At 40.9% G+C, this 26,056-nt stretch overlaps 1 protein-coding gene across 7 annotated transcripts in view; it reads left to right on the forward strand.

The window, feature by feature from the left end:
* The first annotated feature begins 1,555 nt into the window (after window positions 1-1,555).
* LOC120020398 (partitioning defective 3 homolog) overlaps window positions 1,556-26,056 on the forward strand; it is a 226,850-nt gene continuing 202,349 nt past the window's right edge. For 6 of the 7 annotated variants that reach the window (XM_038964020.1, XM_038964022.1, XM_038964024.1 and 3 more), the window contains exon 1: window positions 1,557-1,918. In XM_038964020.1, coding sequence (XP_038819948.1) covers window positions 1,799-1,918 — 120 coding nt within the window. In that variant the 5' untranslated portion in view covers window positions 1,557-1,798. Of the gene's footprint in view, window positions 1,919-26,056 lie in introns of all 7 variants that reach the window. The other variant, XM_038964023.1, reaches the window with a different exon arrangement.

Here is a 26,056-nt window from a genome sequence, read left to right on the forward strand (position 1 = left end):
AACATTCAAGATGTGAAGAGTTCATTGACCCATTACAGTTATTAGTACAATTCTGTCAGGCAAACATTATTGAGTAAATGTATATCATCCCATTAAGAAATAAAGAAAAAAATATTTGAAGGTCATTTTAAAGCATTTGCACCAGCTGGCCTTGGTCAAGATCTTCTATCAGGTGGTCAATGTTGATAAATATTTACACTTTATAAAGTGTGTACAGAGATAAACACATTACTGTTTGTACTGTAAGTCCATGAACTAGTGTTAGGAAAAGTCACAAGATATTGTGAAATAGCTTGGTTTTCTGCTTTAGCTCAGGCTTTTGGGGCACGAAGTTATGCTCATCAATTCTGTGGCATAGCATGGTAGGGTTCAATTCGAATTGAAGGTAGTCAATTCAGAAAGTAAACTAAAATTACAATTAAATCATTGAAAAAATTGCATTTATTTTCAGACTTCCCAATAAACTGAAAAGTAGAAGCTAATTATTACGTTTTTACATTTCTTTATGTTAAATTCTAATCCACTTCCTGAATTGACTGCCTTCAATTTGAATTGAGCGCAACCCTGGGGCATAGGAAGATATAAAAAAGCATGTCCATGTAAGTCATATTGTAGTTAGTAGACAAATTGCCTTGTATTCAGTAACTCTTTGGTTTTCTGCCTCAGAACATGTGTGACTCACCCATGAGCCCACACTTTTGGGACAGCACTGTTCATGGAGCACAAGCCCATATAAAAAGTTAATATGGGTTACATCCCAAATGGCAACCTAATTTCCCAAATGGCAACCTAATCTCTTTATAGTGCACTACTTTTGACCAGGGCCTATGGGAAAAAGGTCCCATTTGGTACACAGCCATGGTGAGAGCAGGTTCCTCACACACATACAGTCATGTTCTGTGGAACTGTAGCTATGTGTCAAGTCAAGGCAGCTGTTCCACAAGCTTCACACATGGATTTGCTCTGGTTTTCATTGGGACTTGGTTTCAGTTTTAGGTTAGGACACTAGAACAAAGCACCAAAATAGCATCAGGCAGGTGGAGATCAAGGTTTTGTGGCCAGAACATGTCCTTGAGATTTCTGTTATGCAATAAAACAAAAATAACTATATTCCTAAGTGCTGGATATCTTTGTTTAAGTTGGATTCATCAAAATAGGCCTACACGTGTTTATAGCGTTTGAATATATTTTTATGTTGCAGAACGCACATACACACGTATCAGAAATAAATAGTTGATAGAACAGCAGATTGATCTCCTGGAGGGTTCCTGTGATATGTCTACTACTAAAGTAGGCCTAGTTTACTGTTTAGGGACTGGGAGTAGTGTGCCATTTGTAGGGATATGATTCAATAATATTGCATGTTAAAGAGGTTCCTTTGCAGGATATATTTTTTAAATTTCAAAATATTATTAAGATCTCATATATTTTTTCGAAATCACCCAACTGTTCACGCACACATGGGTGCAATTGCTCGCGCGCGCCATATATCACCTTCGACAGTTCCAATCTTGACCGGCGTGTGGAGGCCGTTCCCCAATCGAATCCTGATGGAGCTGTTGCTCTCTGCACTAGTCTGGGAACGTCGAAACAGAAGGAGAAAGACTAAACAGGTGGTCAGAAACACACAGCTAACAATGTCGTCCCTGGATAAAATGTGAAAGATATTTTGGTCTCATCTCTTTAAGGATACAAGATTCAATAACCAAAGATAATTCATGTTTCGGCTGACTTTCAAAGGGAGAATTTATCCTCGGTTTTCCTCCGAATCTGGGCAAGATCTATCGGATATTAAACTATGAAAGTGACTGTGTGTTTTGGAAGGACTAGGGTGGTGGTACCGTGCGGAGATGGAAATATCAAAATCCATATTCTCATCCAGCAAGCCGTCATGAGATACAAAAAAGCCATTGCAAAGGTAAGTCGCGTTTACTTTTGAATGGCGTGTTTGTTTCCAGTGTACCATTCCCAGCATTCGGTCTGGAAACAATGTTGCAATGCCTGGACTGGACGTGAGGCTCGCGCAAATATGGCGCAAATTTGTAAGAGATTAGCTAAAAGGAAAAATTATTGAACATTCCTTTCGTTTTATCCTGCTGATTAAAATAAACAATGCATGTTAGGCTGAGATGATGATACATCACCATAGTTGTTGGCAAAGTCCTGTGTAAATCCAAGAACTTAATTTGGGATTTCACCCTTTCCCAACTGAAGTGCATGGAAAGATGGCACATAACGCTAACTTAAGTATTTAACTAGCTAACTAACTAGGATATAATATGCAAACCTATTTAGTTCTAGAAGTAAAAGGATGATATCTACCAACCCGAGATTTGACTCCTTGGAAGCTGTCAGCTGGATGCTTGCTAGTTAGCTGACTGTTTTATAGCTAGCTAGTTAGCATCAGCAAGCTGCAGGATGGCATTCTGTTTTTGAAATGGTGATAACGTTACTGCCTAACTTAATTAAAACATTTAATTTTTAAAAATCGTAACATTTCCTATCGATGTCATGCCGGTTGTACCTTTTTTATTCTTATGCTACCAAGATGCCTATACTACATTTTCACTGGCACACGAGTTTCTGTTGACTTTGTTACCCCTAGCTAATTAGCCTATTATGTTGTTGGCATAGCTAGTTAGCTAAGAAGCGGTAGCTAGCTTGCTAGCTGGGTCTGTCCTAGGTATGCGGTGCCTTTAATGTCCCCAGGAAATTTCACTTAGTGTCAAATGTAGATTCCCAAATTCTTTAAATATAAAACCAGCTGTCATTTTACCTTAAAAACAAAAATATGGACCTTGAAAGGGAATTATATGCATTTGAACACTTTTTTTCCTTCTCCGCAATGGATGTAGGCGTTTTTGCCATGTCCCCCGGTGTTATTCATCCACTTCCACGAGAAATATTAATACATTTAATGTCCCATGTTAGTCTGTCACACTCAAATGTCCACTCTGTTAGGCTAAGTTGAGAAAATTAACCAAATTTCAAAATGTTTAAATATGTTTGATAGAGAAGTTAAAATCCGATTCAAGTTTTCACCGTTTTGCTAGCTCAATCTTGCACACTCACAGAGCTATGTCTAATTTAGGCTCCAGATTTCCACCCTGTTATGTTCCATCCTGTTAGGATTATGCAACTAACAGGTTGGAAAATGCACCTAAAAACAAATGTTTAAATTGACCAATATGTTTTTTTTTAAAGTCAATGATGCCCTTTTTTATGATAGAAATACAATTTAAAATTATACCCAGCTAGGCTAGTATCAATCAAAGAGGGCTTCAAACAAAGATTGTATCTCGAGTCGCTCACTTCTACTCACATCCCAAATTAAAATCAAACTTCTAGAATGATGCATGGTGGAAAGTCAGAATGTTTCCCAACTTGGTTTGTTTCCATTCGTCTCAATTGTTTGAACTGGAAGTGGGGAAGAATCTTTCTTGAGCCACATGCTTCCTGAGAGCAATTTGCCCTTGAGGAGAGAGGGGAAACAGCATGTGCCCTGCATTTAAGAGTCGACTGAGGACAGGAGAACCTTCATTGCTGGACTTTCTTGGGCGCCCTGAAGCCTTCTTCACAACAATTGAACCGCTCTCCTTGAAGTTCTTGATGATCCGATAAATGGTTGATTTAGGTGCAATCTTACTGGCAGCAATATCCTTGCCTGTGAAGCTCTTTTTGTGCAAAGCAATGATGACGGCACATGTTTCCTTGCAGGTAACCATGATTGACAGAGGAAGAACAATGATTCCAAGCACCACCCTCCTTTTGAAGCTTCCAGTCTGTTATTCGAACTCAATCAGGATGACAAGAGTGATGTCCAGCCCTGTCCTCGTCAACACTCACACCTGTGTTAACGAGAGAATCACTGACATGTCAGCTGGTCCTTTTGTGGCAGGGCTGAAATGCAGTGGAAATGTTTTTTGTGGATTCAGTTAATTTGCATGGCAAAGAGGGACTTTGCAATTCATCTGATCACTTTTCATAACATTCTGGAGTATATGCAAATTGCCATCATACAAACTGAGGCAGCAGACTACTCTGGTCATTACTTGAACTAGCTAGCAACAAACCAAAATATTGTCTAGAAAATTGCTTTTATTTGCCTGGCTCTCTAGGTTGACATTTACTGAATTCATTTTTAAACTGATGGGTTTATATGCCTTGCCATTGTGATTATATAGGCCTAAGGCTGAGACAATAAGAAGTACACAACTACACCTTTCGTTTCATCACAAAACCGAAGGGGTGCTGTTTCGCTCGCTCGGATGCTTTCTCTGGTGAGATACATTCAGCCTCGTGCGAAATGAAGGAACACTATGAAACTCGGAGACAAAATAATGTCATTTATTGGTACATTTTTGGGCGACGCCTGGCTTCCCCCACGAATACACGCCACTGCTTCTAGGTGTAAATTAGGCTCAAAATGAACCCATGTATGCATTGAGCTTTGATCTGAATACCCAGAGCTTCTTGTGAACTTCTCACCCACAACATAACTTTAAAACAAAGAAACCCACTAAAGTCGTTTGCTAGTTATTGCTGCTCTCGTTGCTCCCCCACCCTGGCATTTAAAAAAAAATAATTCTAGAGCAGAGTGATGTCAAGTGATCGTGTCACAGCTCTTTGATCAAATTTTATTTGTCACATGCATCGTATGTAACGGTGCAGACTAACATCGAAATTCTTACTTGCGGGTCCTTTTCCAACTATGTAGAGTTAAAGATATAGTGACACAAGGAATAAATAGAGTGAATAACGAAAATAAATTAAATGACTATATAGGGAGTACCAATCCCGAGTCGATGTGCTATGAGGTAGTTATGTGCTGTACATATAGGTAGGGATGAAGTGATTTGGCAACAGGATGGATAATAGACAGTAGCAGCAGTGTGTTTGTGGTGTGTGCATAGTCGGTGCAAGAGTTAGTCCATAAAAGGGTCAATGCAGGTAGTCCGGGTAGCTGTTTAGCAGTCCTTGTTTAGAAGTCATATGGTTTGGGGGTAGAAGCTGATCAGAGTTCTGTTTGTTCTAGACTTGGTGCATTGGTAACGCTTGCCATGTGGTAGCTGATTTTTGGGGGCCTTCCTCTGACACCGCCTGGTGTCGGGGTCTTGAAGGGCAAAGAGCTCGGCCCCATTGATGTACTCTGCCGTAGGCACTACCTTCTGTAGCGGGGAGGTCATGCCTTCTTCATGACTGTGTTGGTGTGTTTGGCCCATGATGGGTCCTTAAGGATATGGACACCGAGGGACTTGAAACTATCGTCCCGTTCCACTACAGCCCTGTCAGTGTGAATTGGGGTGTGCTCTGCCCTCAGTTTTCTGTAGTCCACGATCAGCTCCTTTGTCTTACTGACGTTGAGGGAGAGGTTGTTGTCCTGGCCCCACACTGCCAGGCCACTGACCTCCTCCCTATAGGATGTCTCGTCATCTGTGATCAGGTATACCACCGTCACATCGTTGGCAAGCATAATGATGGTGTTGGAGTCGTGCGTGTCCACGCAGTTGTGGGTGAACAGGGAGTACAGGAGGAGACTAACCACACACACCTGAGTCCCTGTGTTGAGGGATGTGTTGCCTACCTTCACCACCAGTCCAGGATCCAGTTGCAGAGGGAGGAGTTTAGTACCAGGGTCCTTAGCTTAGTGATGAGCTTTGAGGGCACTATGGTGTTGAACGCTGAGCTGTAGTCAACGAACAGCATTCTCACATAGGTTACTTTTGTCCAAGTGGGAAAGGGCAGTGTGGAGTGCAATAGAGATTGTCATCTGTTGGGGCGATATGCAATTTGGAGTTGGTTCAGGGTGTCTGGGATGATGGTGTTGATGTGAGCCATGACCTGCCTTTAAAAGTATTTCATGGCTACAGATGTGAGTGTTACGGGCGGTCGTCTTTTGAAAGGCATTCTTGGGAGCAGGGACTATGGTGGTCTGCTTGAAACATGTAGGTATTACAGAATGGGTCAGGGAGAGTTTGAAAATGTCAGTGAAGACACTTGCCAGTTGGTCAGCACATGCTCGCAGTACACGTCCTGGTAATCCTTCTGGCCCTGTGACCTTGTGAATGTTAACTTGTTTTACATTGGCTACGGAGAGTGTCATCACACAGTCGTCCGAAACAGCTGGTGCTCTCGTGCATAGTTCAGTGTTGCTTGCCTCAGTGAGCATAGAAGGCATTTAGTTTGTCTGGTAGGCTTGTGTCACTGGCCAGCTTGTGGCTGGGTTTCCCTTTGTAACCCGTGATAGTTTGCAAGCCCTGCCACATCTGACGAGCATCCAAGCCGGTGTAGTGGGATTTGAACTTAGTCCTGTATTGAAGCTTTGCCTGTTTGATGGTTCATCGGAGGCAGGATTTCTTATAAGCATTCAGGTTAGTGTCCCGCTGCTTGAAAGCAGCAGCTCCAGCCTTTAATTCACTGCGGATGTAATTTATGGCTTCTGCTTGGGATATGTATGTACGGTCACTGTGGGGACGACGTCGTCAATCCACTTATTGATGAAGCCAGTGACTGATGTGGTAAACTGGTCAATGCCTTCGGGTGAATCCCGGAACATATTCCAGTCTGTGCTAGCAAAACAGTCCTGTAGCTTAGCATCCGCTTCATCGGACCACTTCCAAATTAAGCGTGTCACTGGTACTTCCTGTTTGACTTTTTGCTTATAAAGCAGGAATCACGAGGATAGAATTATGGTCAGATTTGCCACATGGAGGGTGAGCGAGAGCTTTGTATGCATCTCTGCGTGTGGAGTAAAAGTGATTGTTTTTTCCCCCCTCGTCGGCTATTTCTCTCTACCATTTGTATTTCATATACCTTTTGGATGTTCTTATAGGCACTTTAGTATTGCCAGCTTAATCTCGGGAGTTGATAGGCTTGAAGTCAAAAACAGTGCTGTGCCTCAAGCATTGCTAAGAGCTGCTGGCAAATGCAGTAAAGTGCTGTTTGAATGAATGCTACCGAGCCTGCTGCCGCCTACCACCACTCAGTCAGACTACTATATTATAATTAAGTCTGATTTGATATAGCAAACACAAATCCGAGCCTTTGGTCATTAATATGGTCAAATCCGGAAATTAACATTTTAGAAAACAAACATTTATTCTTTCAGTGAAATACGGAACCTTTATGTATTTTATCGAACGGGTGGCAACCCTAAGTCGAAATATTGCTGTTACATTGCACAACCTTCAATGTTATGTCATAATTATGTAAAATTCTGGCAAATTAATTACGATCTTTGTTAGGAAGAAAATGTCTTCACACAATTCGCAAGGAGCCAGGTGGCCCAAACTGCTGCATTTACCCTGAGTCTGCTTGCACTGAACGCAAGAGAAGTGACAATTTCGCTAGTTAATATTGCCTGCTATCATGCATTTCTTTTAACTAAATATGCAGGTTTAAACAAATATACTTGTGTATTGATTTTAAGAAGGGCATTGATGTTTATGGTAAGGTACATTTTGTGCCTTGATTGTGTTTTTTTTCGCGAATGCTCTTTTTGCCACGCAGTCTCCTCGTAGATTGCAATGAAATCGGCCATAATCGGCGTCCAATAAGGCCGATTTAAAAAAAAAAAATTGTATTTATTTTTTTTAAACGATTTTTGTTAAGAGAAATTGAAATCGGTCGACCTCTAGTCTAGATTTAAGCCTAGTTTGGGTGTTCCAGCATGTCTACCATCTAGGACCCCTGTCATTATAGTGGAATGCTTCCTGCAGAGAGAAAAACACCAGGCCTTAAATCACAACTCTGTAGATGTATCCTAAATGGCACTCTATTCCCTATTAGGGCTGACCCCAGTTAGTCCACTGGTCGATTGTTTGGTTGACAGGCTGTTGGTCGACCAATATTTTTTTTTAGTTGAGCAGTTATTTATATATATATATATATATAACACAAGACACATGTCTTTTTCGCACCCATCTCAGTGAACTAATCCATTGTGGCGGCTGTGGGCATGGCACACTCCAAGAAGGGGAGTGTGGCTAAGATGCACAATGCACGTCTCTCTCCAGAATGCTCTTTCTCCCTCCAATTTGGGCACATTCTTTGTTCATAACTTAATTGTGAATTGTTTGTTTGCTTGTTAGTCTATCAATTCCCCATTACATATATATATATATAACCAGTAGTACATTTACCGTTAATTTCAATTATTTCAAATCTACAATGTTTGTTTACTGTAATTTCCGTTAATGCAGTCTATTATTCCAGTCTTTACCGTTCTCATTGTCGGAGTGGACACATTGTTTGCAGAGCGCACAACCTATGCTACACTTGTGAGAAACAAGTTTATTTATTTTTTAAAAAGTCATTCAATTTACGAGTTTTGTTAATTTAGTAATTGTCTTTTGTTTGGATGCTTCTGTCAATTTTGAGTAAGGACACCTGATTACGCCTAGAAGTAGGCCTATAAGCTTCGGCTACCGGCCTGTGCGCAAGTGTAGGCATATAAATGTGCCGATTTGGGGATCTGATAGTATTTCTTAACGCACCACCACTAATGAGCTGTGGAGCTTCTCAAGTAAAGTTTTTTTTCACCTCAAACAGCAAGCAAAGTATTTTTTTCATCCATTGAGAATGATAATAGTTACTCAATGTATTTGAAAAATATTTTTGTCTCTCTCCCTTTCGATAACCACTCAGCGTGAAATTGAAAAATGTAATCCTCTGGTCCAGTGGAACCTCATAAAATAGGCCTACCTGATTACTTCTTATCCCTTGTGCAAATAGCCAGCCTACAGCTGTCTGTCCTGAGCTCAGTGGCACAGGGAAACTCTGAAGGCCCAGAATATCTTATACAATGTTTCAAGTTTGTTGCAGGCAGGCCATGCGTAGCCAATGTGATTTATAAGATATTTATTTTGATCAGGATATTTTCTACCTGCAGGCTGCAATGTTTTTATTTGTTGGCATTATGTAGGCTATTTTCACAGTTGACATGGCAATAGAAGTTACTTTTTACTTTGATCATTTATTTGGATAGAATTTTGATTAAGTACATGACAACAATTTTGAGATGCGAAGACGTTATAAGTGTGCATATGAAAATCTTAACTGGCACGCAGATCGGTAGAAATAGTAAGATAAGTTGACATTCCACATGAAAGGTTGCTGACTCCTCTGTAGCCTATACCAGCAACTTCAGGAGAGTAATAGCAGAATCTGCGGGAGGAGGATGGTCGTAAGGATTTTTTTTCAGACTATCTTGCTATCTGGTGTCATTGAGTCATTTGTCTTATTTCAACAAACAGTGTGCTTAAAGCATCAGACAAGCTCAATGCATATAGTTGATTTTATTAAAAGGGTGTCTTTATATGGAAAAAATACACGTCTAAAAAGAAAGACAACTTTCGGGCAACCTATTATTATTATTTCCCCCCCCCTTCGGACAGTCCTATTTCCTATATAGGATCCAAGTGTAGCAGGTGAAGTGGGAGATTTCTAATGAATGCAAAATTGAAATCAAATTACGGAATTAAGTTATCTAAATGAGAAAGGGTAGACTACGATCAACCAACTGGTGTTCTGTCAACCATTTTTTTGTTCTCTCTTTTAGGGATGGTCATTTTAAATATTTCAGTATTTGACTAATATATATATATTTTTTCCCAATATCCGGATAGTGGAGATGTTTTAATGATGTCTTGTTTGAGTGGTGATTTGAATGACCGCATAGACTGCTCACAAGAAGTTAAGTAAGTGGTGCTGAGCAGTAGCCCGCACGTGTGATGCACTGCACCATACTAATGACCATAGCATAAACACTTTCTTCTCACATGCCCATCCTGAGGCATTGCAGATCAAAGGCAGTTTCACATGAATCAAAATAGTAATTTGTGTAATGAAATAAAATTATATATACCTGAGCAAGACCATCACTTTTGATGGTTGAAATAATTACGCTGTCATCAGTTTAACCAAAAATACATCAGAATTGAGATCACCATTTGTAAATACCAAGTAGGCCTATGTATGTGTTATTAATCACAAAACATTCCAAGTTGTTTTCCTCAGGGTCCTTAATCCATCCTTTTCTATCTGAATTTAAGTAACCAGAATTGTCAGCAACTAACACCAGCAATCACTCAGATGAATATGGTCGGAGCACTTTTCCTGTACCTTATCTGGATATTGGGAACAGATATCATATTCGAATACTGAAATCATTTCAAATGCTTTCCCTAAAAGAGAATGGTGTTGACAGAATGCCATTGAGAAGACCACTTAAGCCTACATGCTTTTCTTGAACAAGATCCTCAAATGTGGTGTTCAGATGGAATATTACATTTCCATTTTAGTCATTTAGCAGATGCTCTTATCAATTGCTCTTAATTATTTCAACCAGCAAAAGTGATGGTCTTGCTCAGGTGTATATATATAATTCCATTACACAAATTAATATTTTGATTAATGTGAAACTGCCTTTGATCTGCAATGCCTCAGGATAGGCATGTGAGAAGAACGTGTTGATGCTATGGTCATTAGTATGGTGCAGTGCATCACACGTGCGGGCTACTGCTCAGCAACACTTAAAACTTCTTATGATCAGAGTCTATGCGGTCATTGCAATCACCACTCAAACAAGACTTTCCAAGGAAATGGCTCAGTTATGGACTTGTCCAATTTCTTGTTATGTTCAAAAGGACTATCTGAATACAATAGACACTATGTTCTTCACTTCCTACAGTACGTGCAGAATGTAATCATAGAATGAGTCCATAGAATGTTGCTAGCCTTGGTACCAGTCTGTTTGTTATCATGCCACTATTTGCCATGCCAAACAAACATGCAAGGAGTGGCATGATAGCACTAACACTGGTAACCAGGCTATAATATTGTACCTTTTGCTGCTGAACAGTGTTTGATCCTGTCACAGGGCTGTGTGAGACAGTGGCTTGGCTTCGTGCTCCAATGCTGGATTAAAAGCTAATTTGATCATGTGTGATGATCCCTCTGGCAATGACTGGGACCTTGGCTGAGGCCCAAAAGGCACTATATTCACTATCTAGTGCACTGCTTTTGACCAGGGCCCTTTTGGGTTTTGCATCCATACTGATTTACACCGCAACGGCCTTGCATAAGCCGTCAGATTTGAGTTTCCAGCTTTGACATCTTAATGAAAAGGATACCTAGTCAGTTGCATAACTGAATGCATTTAACCAAAATGTGTCTTGCAGCTTTAACCCAACCCCTCTGAATCAGAGAGGTGTGGGGGCCTCCCTTAATTGACACCCATGTCATCAGCGCCCCGGGAGCAGCTGTTGGGAGTTAACTACCTTGCATAAATGTGTTCTTGTGCAGCCATAATCATAAAACATCTGGAGTGCTGAGCTAGGATCAGGTTTCCATTCTTTTCATTATGATTTAAACTGCAAAACTCGTCCTAGATCAGCACACTGAGACGATTTATGAATACAGGCCCTGCTTTTAAACCATTTCTGACTGCCATTTACAGGCATGTTACAGGAACTGACACAGTAGTAGGGATAAGTAGGTCTACTCCAGGGGATGGCATCTCTAAGGGCAGCAGTAGTGGCCTCTTGGAACCGAGTTAACGGGAAGTTAAATCATAACACTTCATGACATGGAGTGCTTAAGTGGTTTACAGAGTGCTATGCAAACAGATTACTTGCACCCTGGCAAAGATCCAGTCAGCTGAGTGTTGCCTACATCTACTGTATTTCACTATATATTGATGCATGGACAGGTTTGGGTTTTTACTTTACCTTGTATAGCAGTATTTCAGTGTTTGTTAAATGTTATGCCACTCCGCCGCGTGTAATGTCAGTTAAAAAAAAAAAAAATGTTTACTCCGGTTGCTGCTTGTCGACTCTCTCCTTCCACACAGCCCCACCCACTGTCACTCAGAGAGCAGTTTTTGGGCTCTACCACGAGTCACAACCACTTGGAGTCTGCATGGTCAATGCTGCAGATGCAACAAGATGTTGGTGACAACGTTGCTGCTTTCCACTTTGCTTCTTTATAGAAATAGTGTGGATTTATATTAATAACACTATCTTACTGTCTGCAAACATTTAGCATGTTGTGGCTAAAATAAATTGTGTTAGCCACTAATGCTAATCGCGAGTTAGCTGGCAAGCTAGCTAGGTAAATGTTCTTAGTCAGAACGTCGCTAGCTAATACAGCATGATACCAGTGCTGGTGTAAGCCTAGATCAGAATGTGTTTTTTTTTTTTGTGCAATGGCATATTCTAAATCATAAAGAAATAGGTGATGCATGAATATTTTAGCTACATCAAGGCTGCGGTTCAAACTCAAAGCAGACAGCATCCTAAACCCTCAGCCCTTTAATTACGTTTATATCGTCACATCCAGTTGTACCTTAAATGCCCCTTGCCCAAGCGAGGGGGGAATGATGATCGGAGAGGCAATGTCCTTGGTGGAAATCTTGCAGTTGAGCTTAAAAACAACCAACCTTAAGCTATTAATGTACCTAGTAAGCTAACATATCTAGCTAGCACTACTGTCAGCTAGCTAGCTAGTTTTATAGTTTAGCCGTTTTTATTCCAATACATTTCCGGAATCCCCAAAATATGTTTATCTAGCTAAGTTTTATTGGCTCCTCACTAAAATATTAAGCCAATTTGCCAACGACAAAATATTTTTGGGGGGTTGTTTTTAGCAAGCTAGCTTTTTTCTGACATGCTGAAAATGCAGCCTTGTTGATTCAATTTGACACTTCGCGATCACCAGAGTTTGACATGACTAGAGTTTGCATTGAATTGTGGGTCATATCAACCTCAAGTGACCAAAGTTGTTGACTCGCTCCCTCACGCTAAATCGAGGGTCGATGGGGCAACGTTAGTAAATTTGAACTCCACTTAAGATGGCAATCAAACTGCATCCGGTTTTGACAGGGATTCCCCCGGAGGGAAAGTGGCTAGCTTAAGGGCTGAGGGGGTAAATGTGAGGGGGTAATGTGTTTGGACTGCAGCACAAGTAAGAACATTTAATCTAATATCTAATTAGGGTCCACTGGGAAACACTGACCAACACTTTGGTTCATGCTGTGTCACAATAACCCCTCCCTGTTTTTTCCATTCATTGACATGTCAAACAACTCTATTCAAAGTGCCCACTATATTCCAAGTTTGTTTTATACTGTTCAATCAATCAGAATGAAAGCCCCCCCAAAACACGCAGGGTAGCAACACATACATTCTAAGGCCATACACTACTCATAAAACATATTTAGAACTTTTATTTAATTTTTTTTAAATATCATCAAATGTGTAAAATATTGTGATATGATATTTAGACCATATTGCCCAGAACTAGCAACATCCATGGCCGCCATATGTGAATCAAGCCTAGTTGCATAGCTACATATGGTCCATGCTCCCATGAGAAAACAGGCCAATGAGTGACATCTTTTCATGTGTGCCTCTGTCTAGCTCACGGGACACCAGAGGTGGCTGGTGGCACATTTAAAATTGGATCTTCGGCTCATGGTAATGGCTGGTTGAGAATAAATGGGATACTTTTCCCATTGTTTCCAAGAGTTTGATACCGTTGCATTCATTACATTCCAGCTGTTACTATGAGCCTTTCTCCCCTCACCAGCCACCACTACGGGACACTTAACACTTTACAAGGCTTTGATGAGGTCTTGGGATGGGATGTAGGCCTAGTTTTTGGTTTGAAGTCTAATTTTTGCATCTGCTGAGAAGCTCTAGCTTTAGGTCTTCTTCCATAAACTGAGGAAGCGCCTGCATATAAACTGGTCATGACAGGGTGAGGCATCCTTTTTTTATTATTATTATTATTATTATTATTTTTTTTAGCTTTTATGATATCCGCTCCCTGCTTTGCTCTGAGTTTATTGCACGTCTTTGTCCACCTTTGTCAGTCTGCAGAACTTTCTTATACATGGTTGGGTGCTCAGCCTCAGATGCTCTGACCTGAGTTTATTTATAAATAAGTCATGGGTGTGTTCCTGAAGCTGGTGGTCTGTTTGGCCTAACCCTGGCAAGCAGAATATGGCCATTGTAGATGCTGAAGAAACTCCCAAATGTGGCTTCTCTGCAGGGTTATTTGGTCTCCTTGAAGCATAAGCAGTGGTGTTTTTTCTAGTGTTGTTATTTCTTTATCAATATCTAGGACTGGCCATTGGTGTTGGAGCCGGTCTCCTTGCTGACAGAAGTCTCCATCTTGAGGTTCTAAGAAATGCAACCTGAGTTTGTTGATAGAGGATCATTGTGGTTTAAGCCTCACAAATATTCAAATTGTTCTCGAACAGTTATCTATTCTGAGGTAGCCACGTATAACTGGAGAGCAGCAACATACAGGATGTGTCCCAAATGGCACCCTATACCCATTAGGCTCTGGTTAAAAGTAGTGCACTATGTAGGGAACAGGGTGCCATTTGGGATGAACAGTTTTCCCAGAATTCACCAGAAACTTGATTAAATATTGTATCAATGAGACCATTTTTATGAACAATGCACACGGTTGGACTCTACTTGTATCTGTGGTAACATTAAGCCAGTTTACTCTAATTAAACCAGGTGTCAGTTTGGCTTGTTGCAGCATAGGACCTTAACATTCAAATCGAGCTTTGCAAAGTGTTCAAGTTATTTCCGGTTAAATCTTCAACAAAAAGGGTCAGATGACAATTAGGGGAAAGAAAAAATAAATCTATTGAAGCTCCCTCTGAGAAAATCTGTGGTGCTCTCCATCCTGATTGCTTCAATGAACATGTATATTGAAGACCACATTTGAAATAAGCCTTTGGTCTTTGTGTGTAATCCTCGATAATGTTAGGTTGCGCCACACTAACAGTACTATGTAGGCTAATTTTAATTATCAAATAAATTGGATCAAATTTGATCCGTTTCATTGTCCATCTCTGGTTTTGTTCCCCAGCTCCATGGCTGTGTCCCAATGGCACCCTATTCCCTATATATTGCACTTCTTTTGACTATTATCCTATGGGCCCTGGTCAAGAGTAGTACAATATGTATAGGGAATAGGATGGCATTTGGGATGGAACCCATCTTTGGTTCTGTTTCCCCAGCTCCATAAATGTGTTCTTCTCCTCAGGAGGACGTTTCTGTGGGGAGGCTGGCCTGTTCAGAGCTCTCCATAACTGAACACTCTGAAATGTCAAGGCCTGTGTGGAACACTGAGCACAGGGAGAGGATTGTTTCAGAGGAATGTCTGGCCATTAAATAAACATCTTTCCGTGGCTCAGATGTAATGTACGAATGACTCCACTCCGCAAAAATGCATTGACTCATGATATTTAATTGTTTAATTTCAAGACCCTTTGCACAGACATCACGTCTTTTTACTTCTTGCATAGACATCTTTATTCTTGCACCGTTCAGGCTAGTGCTGTTTGTTTGAGCAATGCTAGGCTACAATCAACATTCCACAACCAGTTAAGTGTTGTCTGTGTTGTGTGAAATGTGGTGCTTTAGTGATACAAATATCCAATAAGAAACCAGTGCTACAGCTAGCCTGTAGGTCCTACCACTACCAAAAAGCTTTTAAGACTGTGCTGGTTAATCTACTTTCTTTGCAAAGTAATTTTATTGAGTAATAAATAATTATGCCCTTTGAAATTGATGTCACTGCTCAGGCTGATTAGACCTTGGTTTGCATCCCAAATTCCACCCTATTCCCTATATGTTGCACTGCTTTAGACAAATTTATGGATCCTGGTTAAAATTAGTGCACTGTATAGGGAATAGGGTGCCATTTGGGACGCGCACAATATTTATCTGCTATATATAGCAGGGTAACTTTTTTCTTTTCTTTTTATATAAAAAGAGCTCTGACAGATACTTGATTATTAGCCTATTAAAGGGAATAGGGTGCTCTTTGAGATGCAGCCATGTAGATTTGAGATTCGGTACCCTGTTGACTGCAACTCTAAGTTTGAGTCAAGACTGCAGGTAGTAAAGCATAGCCTAACCCAGACATCTGTACAAAACCATAAATGCATGTTGATATCTGCAGAATGGTTTTCAGTGACGGTTTGTTAAGTATTAAATCTGATGTCAGGCTCTCTGAGCTAGTGAGTGCACAACAGAACAGGGCCCGGCATATTCACAAAGCGTCTAGGATCTGGTCCGCCCTTATCCATATAATCTTATTCCTTGTGATTTAAAAGGTAAAACAGACCCTAAATCAGCACTCCTGCTGTGAGATGGTTGACATACAGCCTTGATGTCCTCACCAGTGAGAGTGTACCACAGAACAGAACTCTAGTACTGGTTGTCCTCCGATGGGAAATGCTGTGTAAAGCATATATTCAAATCAAATTTTATTGGCTCAATACACGTGTTTAGCAGATGTTATTGTGGGTGTAGCGAAATGCTTGATGTTGAACAGGAAAAGCTGCTCCCCTACTGTTTGACCATGAGATGATGCAATGGCACATTTCCAATGAGGATTTACCTCCGTGTTTTACCCAAGGCTCAGACTTTTCTGTTTCCATCTACTCAGGCCGGCACCCGTGTTTCACTGGGCCATGGCTCCGGCTGACCTGCTCTAACTTGGAGCCAAGGCAAGACCCTGGGTACTTTTCAGCTTGCATTTACAAAACAATGACTAACTGAACTTTAACACGTTCTCACAAAACAACAGTCTTGAATGATGCAGAGGTTGCTGATTTTGCTCACCGCAAGTCTGTCCATCCAGAATCACAACAACACACGGCCTTCTGCCCCATTTGAAGTGCGCGCATCTTTTTCGTGAAGTTGTCAGAAGGGATCCCCCCCCAAGGCAAAAATGAATCCATGAAGCAGTCAAACTCTGTAGTCCTTGAAAAACCTGTTATATGTAAAAAAAAATATTGTGCGCGGTAGCTTGGAAAATAAAGTGACTCTGGATGACAACATAATGTTTGTTTCCAACATTAGGGCGGTTTTCCTAAAGAAGTTACGTTTTTGTTTCCTTGCCATGATACTAAGGAGTATTGCAATACTACTATTGTCCTGGCTCTAGTTGTCAGCACCCAGTCTATACTTAACCACACTAACGATAGTTGTAGGTGAGTTTTGAGCAAAGGAGAGACTGAGTCTAGACACTATAGAATGTTGTGTTTAATAGGCATGCTAGTATATTTTCATACAACTCTCCATTGGACAGTTTCACATATGGCCACCTACGTCACTGATGGTCATAATATATTTATTATATGGCAACTTTTATTTTTATAAATATTTTGTTCGGATTCGGAACCGACTGTTGTCAAGTTCGCCAGTCATGAATATTTTGACCACCTGCCCCCTGGAAGGTCTGTGCACGGCCCTGAGCAAGGGACAAATTGAGCTCTCTGTATTAGCAATCCCTGGAGTGCTGTTGAGTTCGTGCTGAGGAAATGCTCTATCGCAGCTGGGGAATCGAAGTTGTGCCCCTTAGCTACCAGCCCTGGCCTGTGTTAACCCAGCCTCTGACTCCTGCCTGCCTCTCCTCTCTTCCTGACAAGATAATGATCTGTTAAGGTCTGTTAATAGCAGCTGTTTAACCTTGTGTGGGTGGAAGGAGGACTGTCAAACAAGAAACACAGAGGAAAATGCTTGTTTGGAGCAAGAGTCCTTTTTTTCCAGAATATGAATAGTTTAATTGAAGTCTAAGCTGCAGTAGTGATATGTTTTATTTGATTGATGCTGTCTTACTGTGCTGCTTTATAATAGAGGCATGTTGAGTGCAATGCAAAGTGAAACGCGGGAAGGACATTGGAGTTGTGTTAAGAGGAACATGTGTAGTGGTGTCACCAGCCCAGACTGGGAAATGATTCTTAGTCTGTCCTTGAAGCTCCTACAGATCTTTGTCCTAAATGGATTATACAAATAAAATCTAAATGTATTGGTTGCGTACACAGATTTGCAGGTGTTATAGCAGATGCAGCTAAATGCTTAATGTTACTAGCTCCAGCAGTGCAGGAGGTACATGTATGACAATGTCACCTCAATCATTCAGCCAAGGCTATTGGTGCCCTCAAAGTCTGCATCCATAATGAGACCCGCATATATGTTTTTATTTCACCTCTCAATTCAACCCCTCACGATTACATACATGCACACTGTTATAGTCTACCTTCAGTGTATTTCACAAGCCTTTTCAATAGTCTCTGTACTACAATCTCTCAAAACACCATGCTTGTTGTAACAACAATATTCATAGCATGTAAATACTGTCTTGGCCACCAAGAAAGAACAAGGCACCAGAGCACATTCCTGGGGTTTGACCTCTGGTTTGTCTTTCTGTGAACGCCTTCTAGAATGCCCTGTAGTTACCGCTGTAGTCGTGAACCCATTAGCATCTCTTGACTAAATAATTCCTATACTGTCAAATTCTGCCAAGTGTTAACTGACTGAACAGTCTTCTTAGAAAATAGAAAGGCCCTTTTTATATACAGTATTTCTATTAATTGGCCCGGTCAATTTGAAATGGAAATCCTGACTAAGAACTGTGATGTTAAAAGTGAGATGAAGTGTTTGGTTGGAGTTGGACAGGCCAGTTATCAGTCAACATTTTACAGATGTCCTCCGAGGCTGTTTGACAGGCTTTGTATTGCAATGTTGTAGTAAGAACACTGTCCTTTTCTACCCAGGCTGCCTTTACAGGGAATGGAAAATGGCACATTCATGCCAGTGAATGCAAGACCTAGCTGTCTTACTACAGCTGGCATTAAATACACCGCACATACACTGGTGTTATTTTTTTTCTCCCGCTATTTTTTTTGTTGGTGAGGATTATGTGAACTCCAGAAAAAAACTGCCACTTTGTCAAATTTGACATGGCCATAGTATAGCCTAGTACATTGTCGACATCTCTAGTTGTGGCCTTGATTTCCATGTAATTAACCATTTATGCCTCACGCATGATTATATAAAGGTTTGGCCTCAGATATGAGCAGCCTCTTTTTAGTTCCAGGCCAGTTTTCCATATGGTTTTTATGATACATTTCAAGGTGAAATTGTAGGTGACATCACCAAATGAAATTTTGGCAACAGTAGGCCTACGTCTTTTTTGGTCATGAGAAGAATATCCTTATACCTCGGGTTATTTTCAAACCCAACTACAGTTTGCTATTGAACCTGACAGCGTGAGAGACATAAAGAAGACTGGTCTGTGTAGCTAACATCCTCTGACTGTGGGCAGTATCACTCATGAATGTTAATTATCATTCTCATCATTCCCCTACTTCCCCTCTCTTCTTCCAACACTACTCCATCTCCCTACTCTCTTCTTCTCCTCTCCCAGCCCTCTCAAGCTGAACCTCTGAAAGAACACACTGCAAGTGTTCATAGTAAACAAGTGTTCTCGATAACTCCTCTCCACATAAAGATGTTCTGAAGGTCTGTGTTCTTTAGATATCAACATAATCTCCTTCTAATGATTTACACTGAAATATTGGATCTGCACTGAAATAAGCAGATTAATTTATCCGTCAATGTTAATTGCAGCTCCATGTAGCTTTAGGCTCCCTCCACTTAATGCGAGTAAGAGAACCATTACTCTCCATAGTGGTCACTTTGGCTACATCCCATTTGGGATTCAGACTTAGGTTTTGCTCTAATTAGGTCTGCCTGAGAATTTCACTTTTCTAAAACTAATGTGGAATGCCTCTCCGGGAGCTTTGTGTTTTCAAAATGTACGCAGATCATTGGTTCCTTGTCTCTGGATTAAGACAGATATTTAAAACTACAAGATGTATATTTTTGGGCGACCTGACCAAATTCACATAGACCTGTCATTCTCATTGAAAGAAAGTCTGAGGGGGTAGATTTGTTCTATGTGTGCTATTACTATGCTCCCGTTAAGTTTCGTTTTTGCTCTTTTACTTTCGGTTTTGTACACCAGCTTCAAACAGCTAAAAATACAATGTTTTAGGTTATGGAAAATATATTTCACAGCGGTTTAGATGGTACTGTGATTCTTTATACTAGCTTGCTAAAATTCTAATAGTTTGCCTAATTTCAGTTTGTGACAAAATAAGCATCTTTGAAGAAGGACTGTCTTAACGGCATAGGATGACTCTTGATGTTTCCCTTTTAAACTACTGGGTATAGGTTTAGAGATGTGCAATAGGTTTTCTTTCATGTACTCTGGTGGTGTGGTCTCTGACCTCATTTGAGACTGTCCTCTTGGCTGCATTTCGTGCCATTTCTTATGCTATCTGAGAGACTCAAACACTGTAACAAAATCAATGGGAGGCCCATTCAATGACGTTTTGGGAATTTTAGATTCTCCCTGATTACAATATCACAATATTATTTTCGTGGTAGTTGGCTGTACCTGCACCAAAACTCCTGTATTTTTTTTCATATCTTGTTCTCAATATTTTTAAGTAGGGAGCCAATTTGTTTACAGCACTTCTATTTCCATGGCTGATCAAAACAACTTGTTTTCTCTTGTCCTTCTGCAGCAGATATGTGAGCAATGGAGTCTTAATAAAATCAGTTTTGAATCACAATACATAAAATCCTGACAATCGCAATAAATCAAATACATTTTTGTCACATGCGCCGAATACAACAGGTGTCGACCTTACCGTGAAATGCTTACTCACAAGCCCTTAACCAACAATGCAGTTCAAGAAATAGTTAAGAAAATATTTACTAAATAAACCATAAAATAACAATAACGAGGCTATATGTAGGGGGTACCGGTACCAAGTCAATGTGCGGGGGTACAGGTTAGTCAAGGTCATTTGTACATGTAGGTAGGCGTAACGTGACTATGCATAGATAATAATAAACAGCCAGTAGCAGCAGTGTACAAAACAAATTAATTCAGTCTTATGGCTTGGGGGTAGAAGCTGTTAAAGGGCCTTTTTGTCCTAGACTTGGCACTCTGGGTCTTTGACAATTTTTTTGGGGCCTTCTGACACCGCCTAGTACACACATTGTATCAGCACCTAAGTAAGGCTGTATGTATTGTGATATTGTTTGGTGAGGTACCTGGCAATACCCAGCCCTACTGCCTGTCTGTCTACTTTATAGTTTGGATTTTGTTAGTTCTCAAATAGGATCTTATAAATAAACTCCATTATCTGTTTTACATACTTTATCTGGTTTTAGTCGTTTAAGTTTACACTGAGTGAGAGCATATGTACCATGTTGATAGATTTAAATGTACTTGTACTTTTGTCGGCCTGAAAGGAAGCAGAGTGTAGATTAGAGCAGCTGTCAAAGTAAGTACATTGGCCTGTATGTAACGTCTCAGATTAGGAGTGCTAATTTATGATCAGTTTGGCCTTTGTGATCATCATGAATAAGATTACATACAGGGGGGACCTGATCCTAGAACAGCACTGAGCTATTAAAGGAAACTCTGCCAGGACTGAGGCGTAAGCAGCAGCACAAAGCAGAATCTGAAGCAAGGCTGGACCCAGCTGTCTGTCAGTGACTGTACATCTGCCTGTCCAAACCGGTCTGTGTGTACGTCTGTCTCTACATGCTGTACAGTCAGTCTCTCCTGAATGATGCCGGCACCTGGGTCCACACCTTAGTGCTAATATTCAAAGTCTTGAGAAGAAAAACAACTTCTACAGGGAGGGCAAGCCTCCAGTACTCTGGCACAGGGACGTTACCACTGCTAATATAGAGTTATTGTTTTGGCTGTTATTGGTTGTTATTTTAAGGCCTGTCTCGGTTGTCATAAACATGTCAGTTAATATTCACTTGACCATAATGTACAATGGTAGTTATGGATTGAGCATTGAACTGCATGTAAAGGCTGTAAAATAAACCTATTATTAACATGTTTTCATATGAAGATGACTAGAGGAAGCTGTAAGGTGTTGGGATATGGACTGTCTGTCTGCAGCAGCACCTCAGCACTCAATGAAATTAATTGTGACATCTCTCCACTTCCCAATGACCTTTCCAATGGTGAAATATTGTAGTTTGAGTCAGTCTGAGTGGATGGAGCTTGTCCGGGGGGAATATAGTGTACTATATCGGGAATAGGGTGCCATTTGGGACACCTCCTCTGTTGACTCTCCATACTGACATCCTGGCCCTGGGCCCAGGCACTCACAAAGGGAAATCAGGGCCAGCGTCCTTAGGATCCAGTCTCAACACGATCTTAGATCTGTTGCAGGTGCTGGCGTTTCTCACTACATTATTTACAGTGTCCTCAATGGCACCCTATTCCCTATATAGTGCACTGCTTTTGACCAGGGCCTTAAATCTCTGTCAAAAAATAGTCACTATGTAGGGAATACGATGCCGTTTGCGGTGCACTCTCTTCCTCAGTGGTAAGATTTTAACTTTGATCCTTGGGAGAACCTTGTCAACCGCTAACATGTTTAGCTTTGTCTGTCACCGCAGCAAAATATTCCTAGCTTAGGCTACTCTTAACAGAATGATCGGTTGCTCTTATGAGTCTGCACACATGGAAATGGGCTGTGTACGTAACTGTCTGCTCAGCTGCAATTGAACTGATTTTAGCGTTTTCCAGTTTTGGGGAGTGGCACCATGTATTTCCCTGTTCCAGTCCTGTTGTTTTTACTTTATTTTGTTTGAGGGGAATATATTGAACAGAGTGAGCTCATCAGATACACGCCTGGAGCACCTTTGGCAGGCTCTGCACTCTCTTCACTGGAGGGAGGTGGAAGAGAGAGGAGGGTACCCACCAAGGATATGTCCCAAATACCACTGTATTCCCTATATAGTGCACTACTTTTGACCAGGAATTGAGTGCCCTTTGGGACAAAGCCCAAGCCTGCATAATCAGCTCAACACAAGTTAAATGACACCAGCTGTGCTCCGGGGCTCGACGCTGTTATTCTCTGGCCTGTGTCCCCCAAATGGCACCCTATTCCCTATGCAGTGCCTTGCTTTTGAATAGAGCCCTGGTCAAAAGTAGTACACTGCAGGGAACAGAGTCTAATTCAGACAACTCTGTCATCACCTCAGCCACCTCCCCGAAGAGCAGAAGGAAGCAGCATTTCCTCAAAGGGATAGTTCACCCAAATGACAAAATTACTTTGATTTCCTTGCCCTGTAAGCAGTCTATTTGACAGAAATCCATGATTTGGTTTAGTTTCCCCGGCACTGTGAAAAGATGTCATCAAGATGTCAGTACAGCCCATCTGCCAACTTCTGTCTGAACAGTTTGGGCTACACACTAATATGACCCCTCTGTGGAAAGGTGTACTTGTTCGTAAGAAATTCATGTCGGTTGTTAGGACACCCACAAGCCACTCGTCTGAAGACGAAGTATACACTACCGTTCAAAAGTTTGGGGTCATTTAGAAATGTCCTTGTTTTTGAAAGAAAAGCACTTTTTGTCAGTTTTTAAAAGAACATAAAATTGATCGGAAATACAGTGTAGACATTAATGTTGTCAATGACTATTGTAGCTGGAAATGGCAAATTTTTTATGGAATATCTACATAGGCGTAAAGAGGCCCATTTTATAAGCATCCATCACTCCTGTGTTCCAATGGCACGTTGTTAGCTAATCCAAGTTTATCATTTTAAAAGGCTAATTGATCATTAGAAAACCCTTTTGCAATTATGTTAGCACAGCTGAAAACTGTTGTCCTGATTTAAAGAAGCAATAAAACTGACTAACTTTAGGCTAGTTGATTGTCTGGAGCATCAGCATTTGTGGGTTTGATTACATGCTCAAAATGGCCAGAAACAAAACTTTCTACTGAAACTCGTCAGTCTATTCTTGTTCTGAGAAATTGCCAAGAAACTGAAGATCTCATACAACACTATGTACTACTCACTTCACAGAACAGCGCAAACTGTCTCTAACCAGAATAGAAAGAGGAGTGGGAGGCCCCGGTGCCCAACTGAGCAAGAGGACAAGTACATTTGTGTCTAGTTTGAGAAACAGACGCCTCACAAGTCCTCAACTGGCAGCTTCATTAAATAGTACCTGCAAAACACCAGTCTCAACGTCAACAGTGAAGAGGCGACTCCGGGATGCTGGCCTTCTAGGCAGAGTTCCTCTGTCCAATGTCTGTGTTCTTTTGCCCATCTTCATCTCTTTTCTTTTTATTGGCCAGTCTGAGATATGGCTTTTTCTTTACAACATTAACAATGTCTACACCGTATTTCTGATAAATGTTGTTATTTTAATGGACAAATAATGAGCTTTTCTTTCAAAAACAAGGACATTTTTATGTGACCCCAATCTTTTGAACGTATGCATAATTTTTTATTGATCTTTCTTATCGCTCAGATAAAGGACATACACTTCAGAACAAACCTATTTTAGATTTTGTGGGGGGACTGTTCCATGTAGTGAATCTGTTATTCAATGAGCTTTGGCTAGTAAGCAGTAAGGCCAAATAACAAATGTTAATCAAATAATTGTTTTTAATATTTTTTGTTGATACTTCAAGGGGTCTTAATTCAAAATCAAATAGCTAAATCATCCTTGGTAGGACCTTCTTCTTGATAATGATGATTAACTGAAGCCATCACCCTATAGACTTTCCTTGCACATATGTAGAGAATGTCTGGGTGAACTATCTCTGATCAGATTTACTGATTTTGAATTATTGTGTGTAGAAACACTAAAGGTGCAGGGGGGTTGCTTTCCTTCGCAGAAACTGTTTGAGCTTGCTGAATGTTTCGTCTGAGTGTCTTCCACCAGCTACAGATGGATCTCCACCTCAGACACTGAGAATGCATCCCAAATGGGACCCTATTCCCTAATATTGCACACTTTTGACCAGGGCCCATGGAATAGGGAATAGGGTGCCATTTGGGACACAGACTCTGACCACCTGAAGTCACTGGAGATCAGATCAGTCATTATGAAGTTGACAGCCTTAAGAAATATGAGAGGAACCCGTCTTCTCATTCTACTTGAACAGAGGGTTAAGAATCCAGGATGAAACCTGAAGAGGCCCAGAATGAAACTGCGCCGGGCCGGCACCGAACCCCTCCAACGCTGATCTCAGGTCTGCCAAGGCTTTGAGTTGCTGCCTCTTGAGCCTCACTTTGCTGAAGGTCTATAAATGTAATCCAGTTCATTGATCTAGCAGCCAGCTGTGTGTGTGTGAAAGCCATACTTGCTCTCACTCCTCTCAGCTCTGTTCTTACTTACTTCCTGACGTTCTTCCCAATCACTTTCATTGCTTTGTATTCTGTACTTTCAGTCAGTCTTTCAGGTATTTTTCTTTGGTGCATCTAGTTTGTTTAATGTGCTGCTATGTTGCTGCAAACTGTATCAATAACCAATGAGACTGGTGATATGATACATTACTCTATCTAATGTAGCAAGAAGATTGGGTGATTCTCAAGTTGCAGTGTGTGGCCTCATTCAGAACCTCGGGGCTACACCCCCCCCCCCCCCCCCCCCCCCCCCCCAATAGGAACATAACCCATGTCCCAGGAGAGCAGTACATCAGCAGGTAGCAGACAGCAGGTCTACTGTGTGTAGAATAACAGCAGGTTGATGGGCTGTGGAAGCACCACTATGCCCTGAAGAGGGTGGAGACATGTCGGGCCTACCAGGTAGTAGTCGGTCTGTCCTTCCCCCAAATGGCACACTGAGCCCTGTTTTAAAAGTAAAAAGTAGTGCTCAAAATAGGGATAAGGGTGACATTTGGGACTCTGTGTGGCACTAACTTTTTAAGTTGGTTTTGTTTTGATTGATTGATTGATTTCTTGTATTTCTTCAAAAACAATCTGACATAATAAGAATGTTATTTTTTTTTTTAAAGCGTGATTAAATGCTTTAATCTTGAACAACTCAGTCCTGGGGTGAAGACGGGCGTGTATCTGAAGATCTAGCTTGGCTTTTCTAGTTTTAATTGTAAGCTCTGTAAAATTGTGTGCAGAATAGATTGGCCTAAAGGACACTGAATTCCTTTTTGTGTAGCTTAATTTTTTAAATAAAATAAAAAATAATAATGTTTAGTGTTCTCTGCACTCTAGTCTATACACACACACATTTGTAAGTGTCGTCTTCATTTCCAGTGGATCAGAACTTTGTCTGTTCTTCTCTCTCTACTTTTACACTGAGCAGACTGTGAGCTCTGCTCGCCTGTTACTCGTCAGAGGTCATGTCCTGTCGGCGGCGACATCACGCCCACCAAGAATTA

The sequence above is a fragment of the Salvelinus namaycush genome, chromosome 25 (assembly GCF_016432855.1).
Source record: "Salvelinus namaycush isolate Seneca chromosome 25, SaNama_1.0, whole genome shotgun sequence".
NCBI lineage: Eukaryota > Metazoa > Chordata > Actinopteri > Salmoniformes > Salmonidae > Salvelinus > Salvelinus namaycush.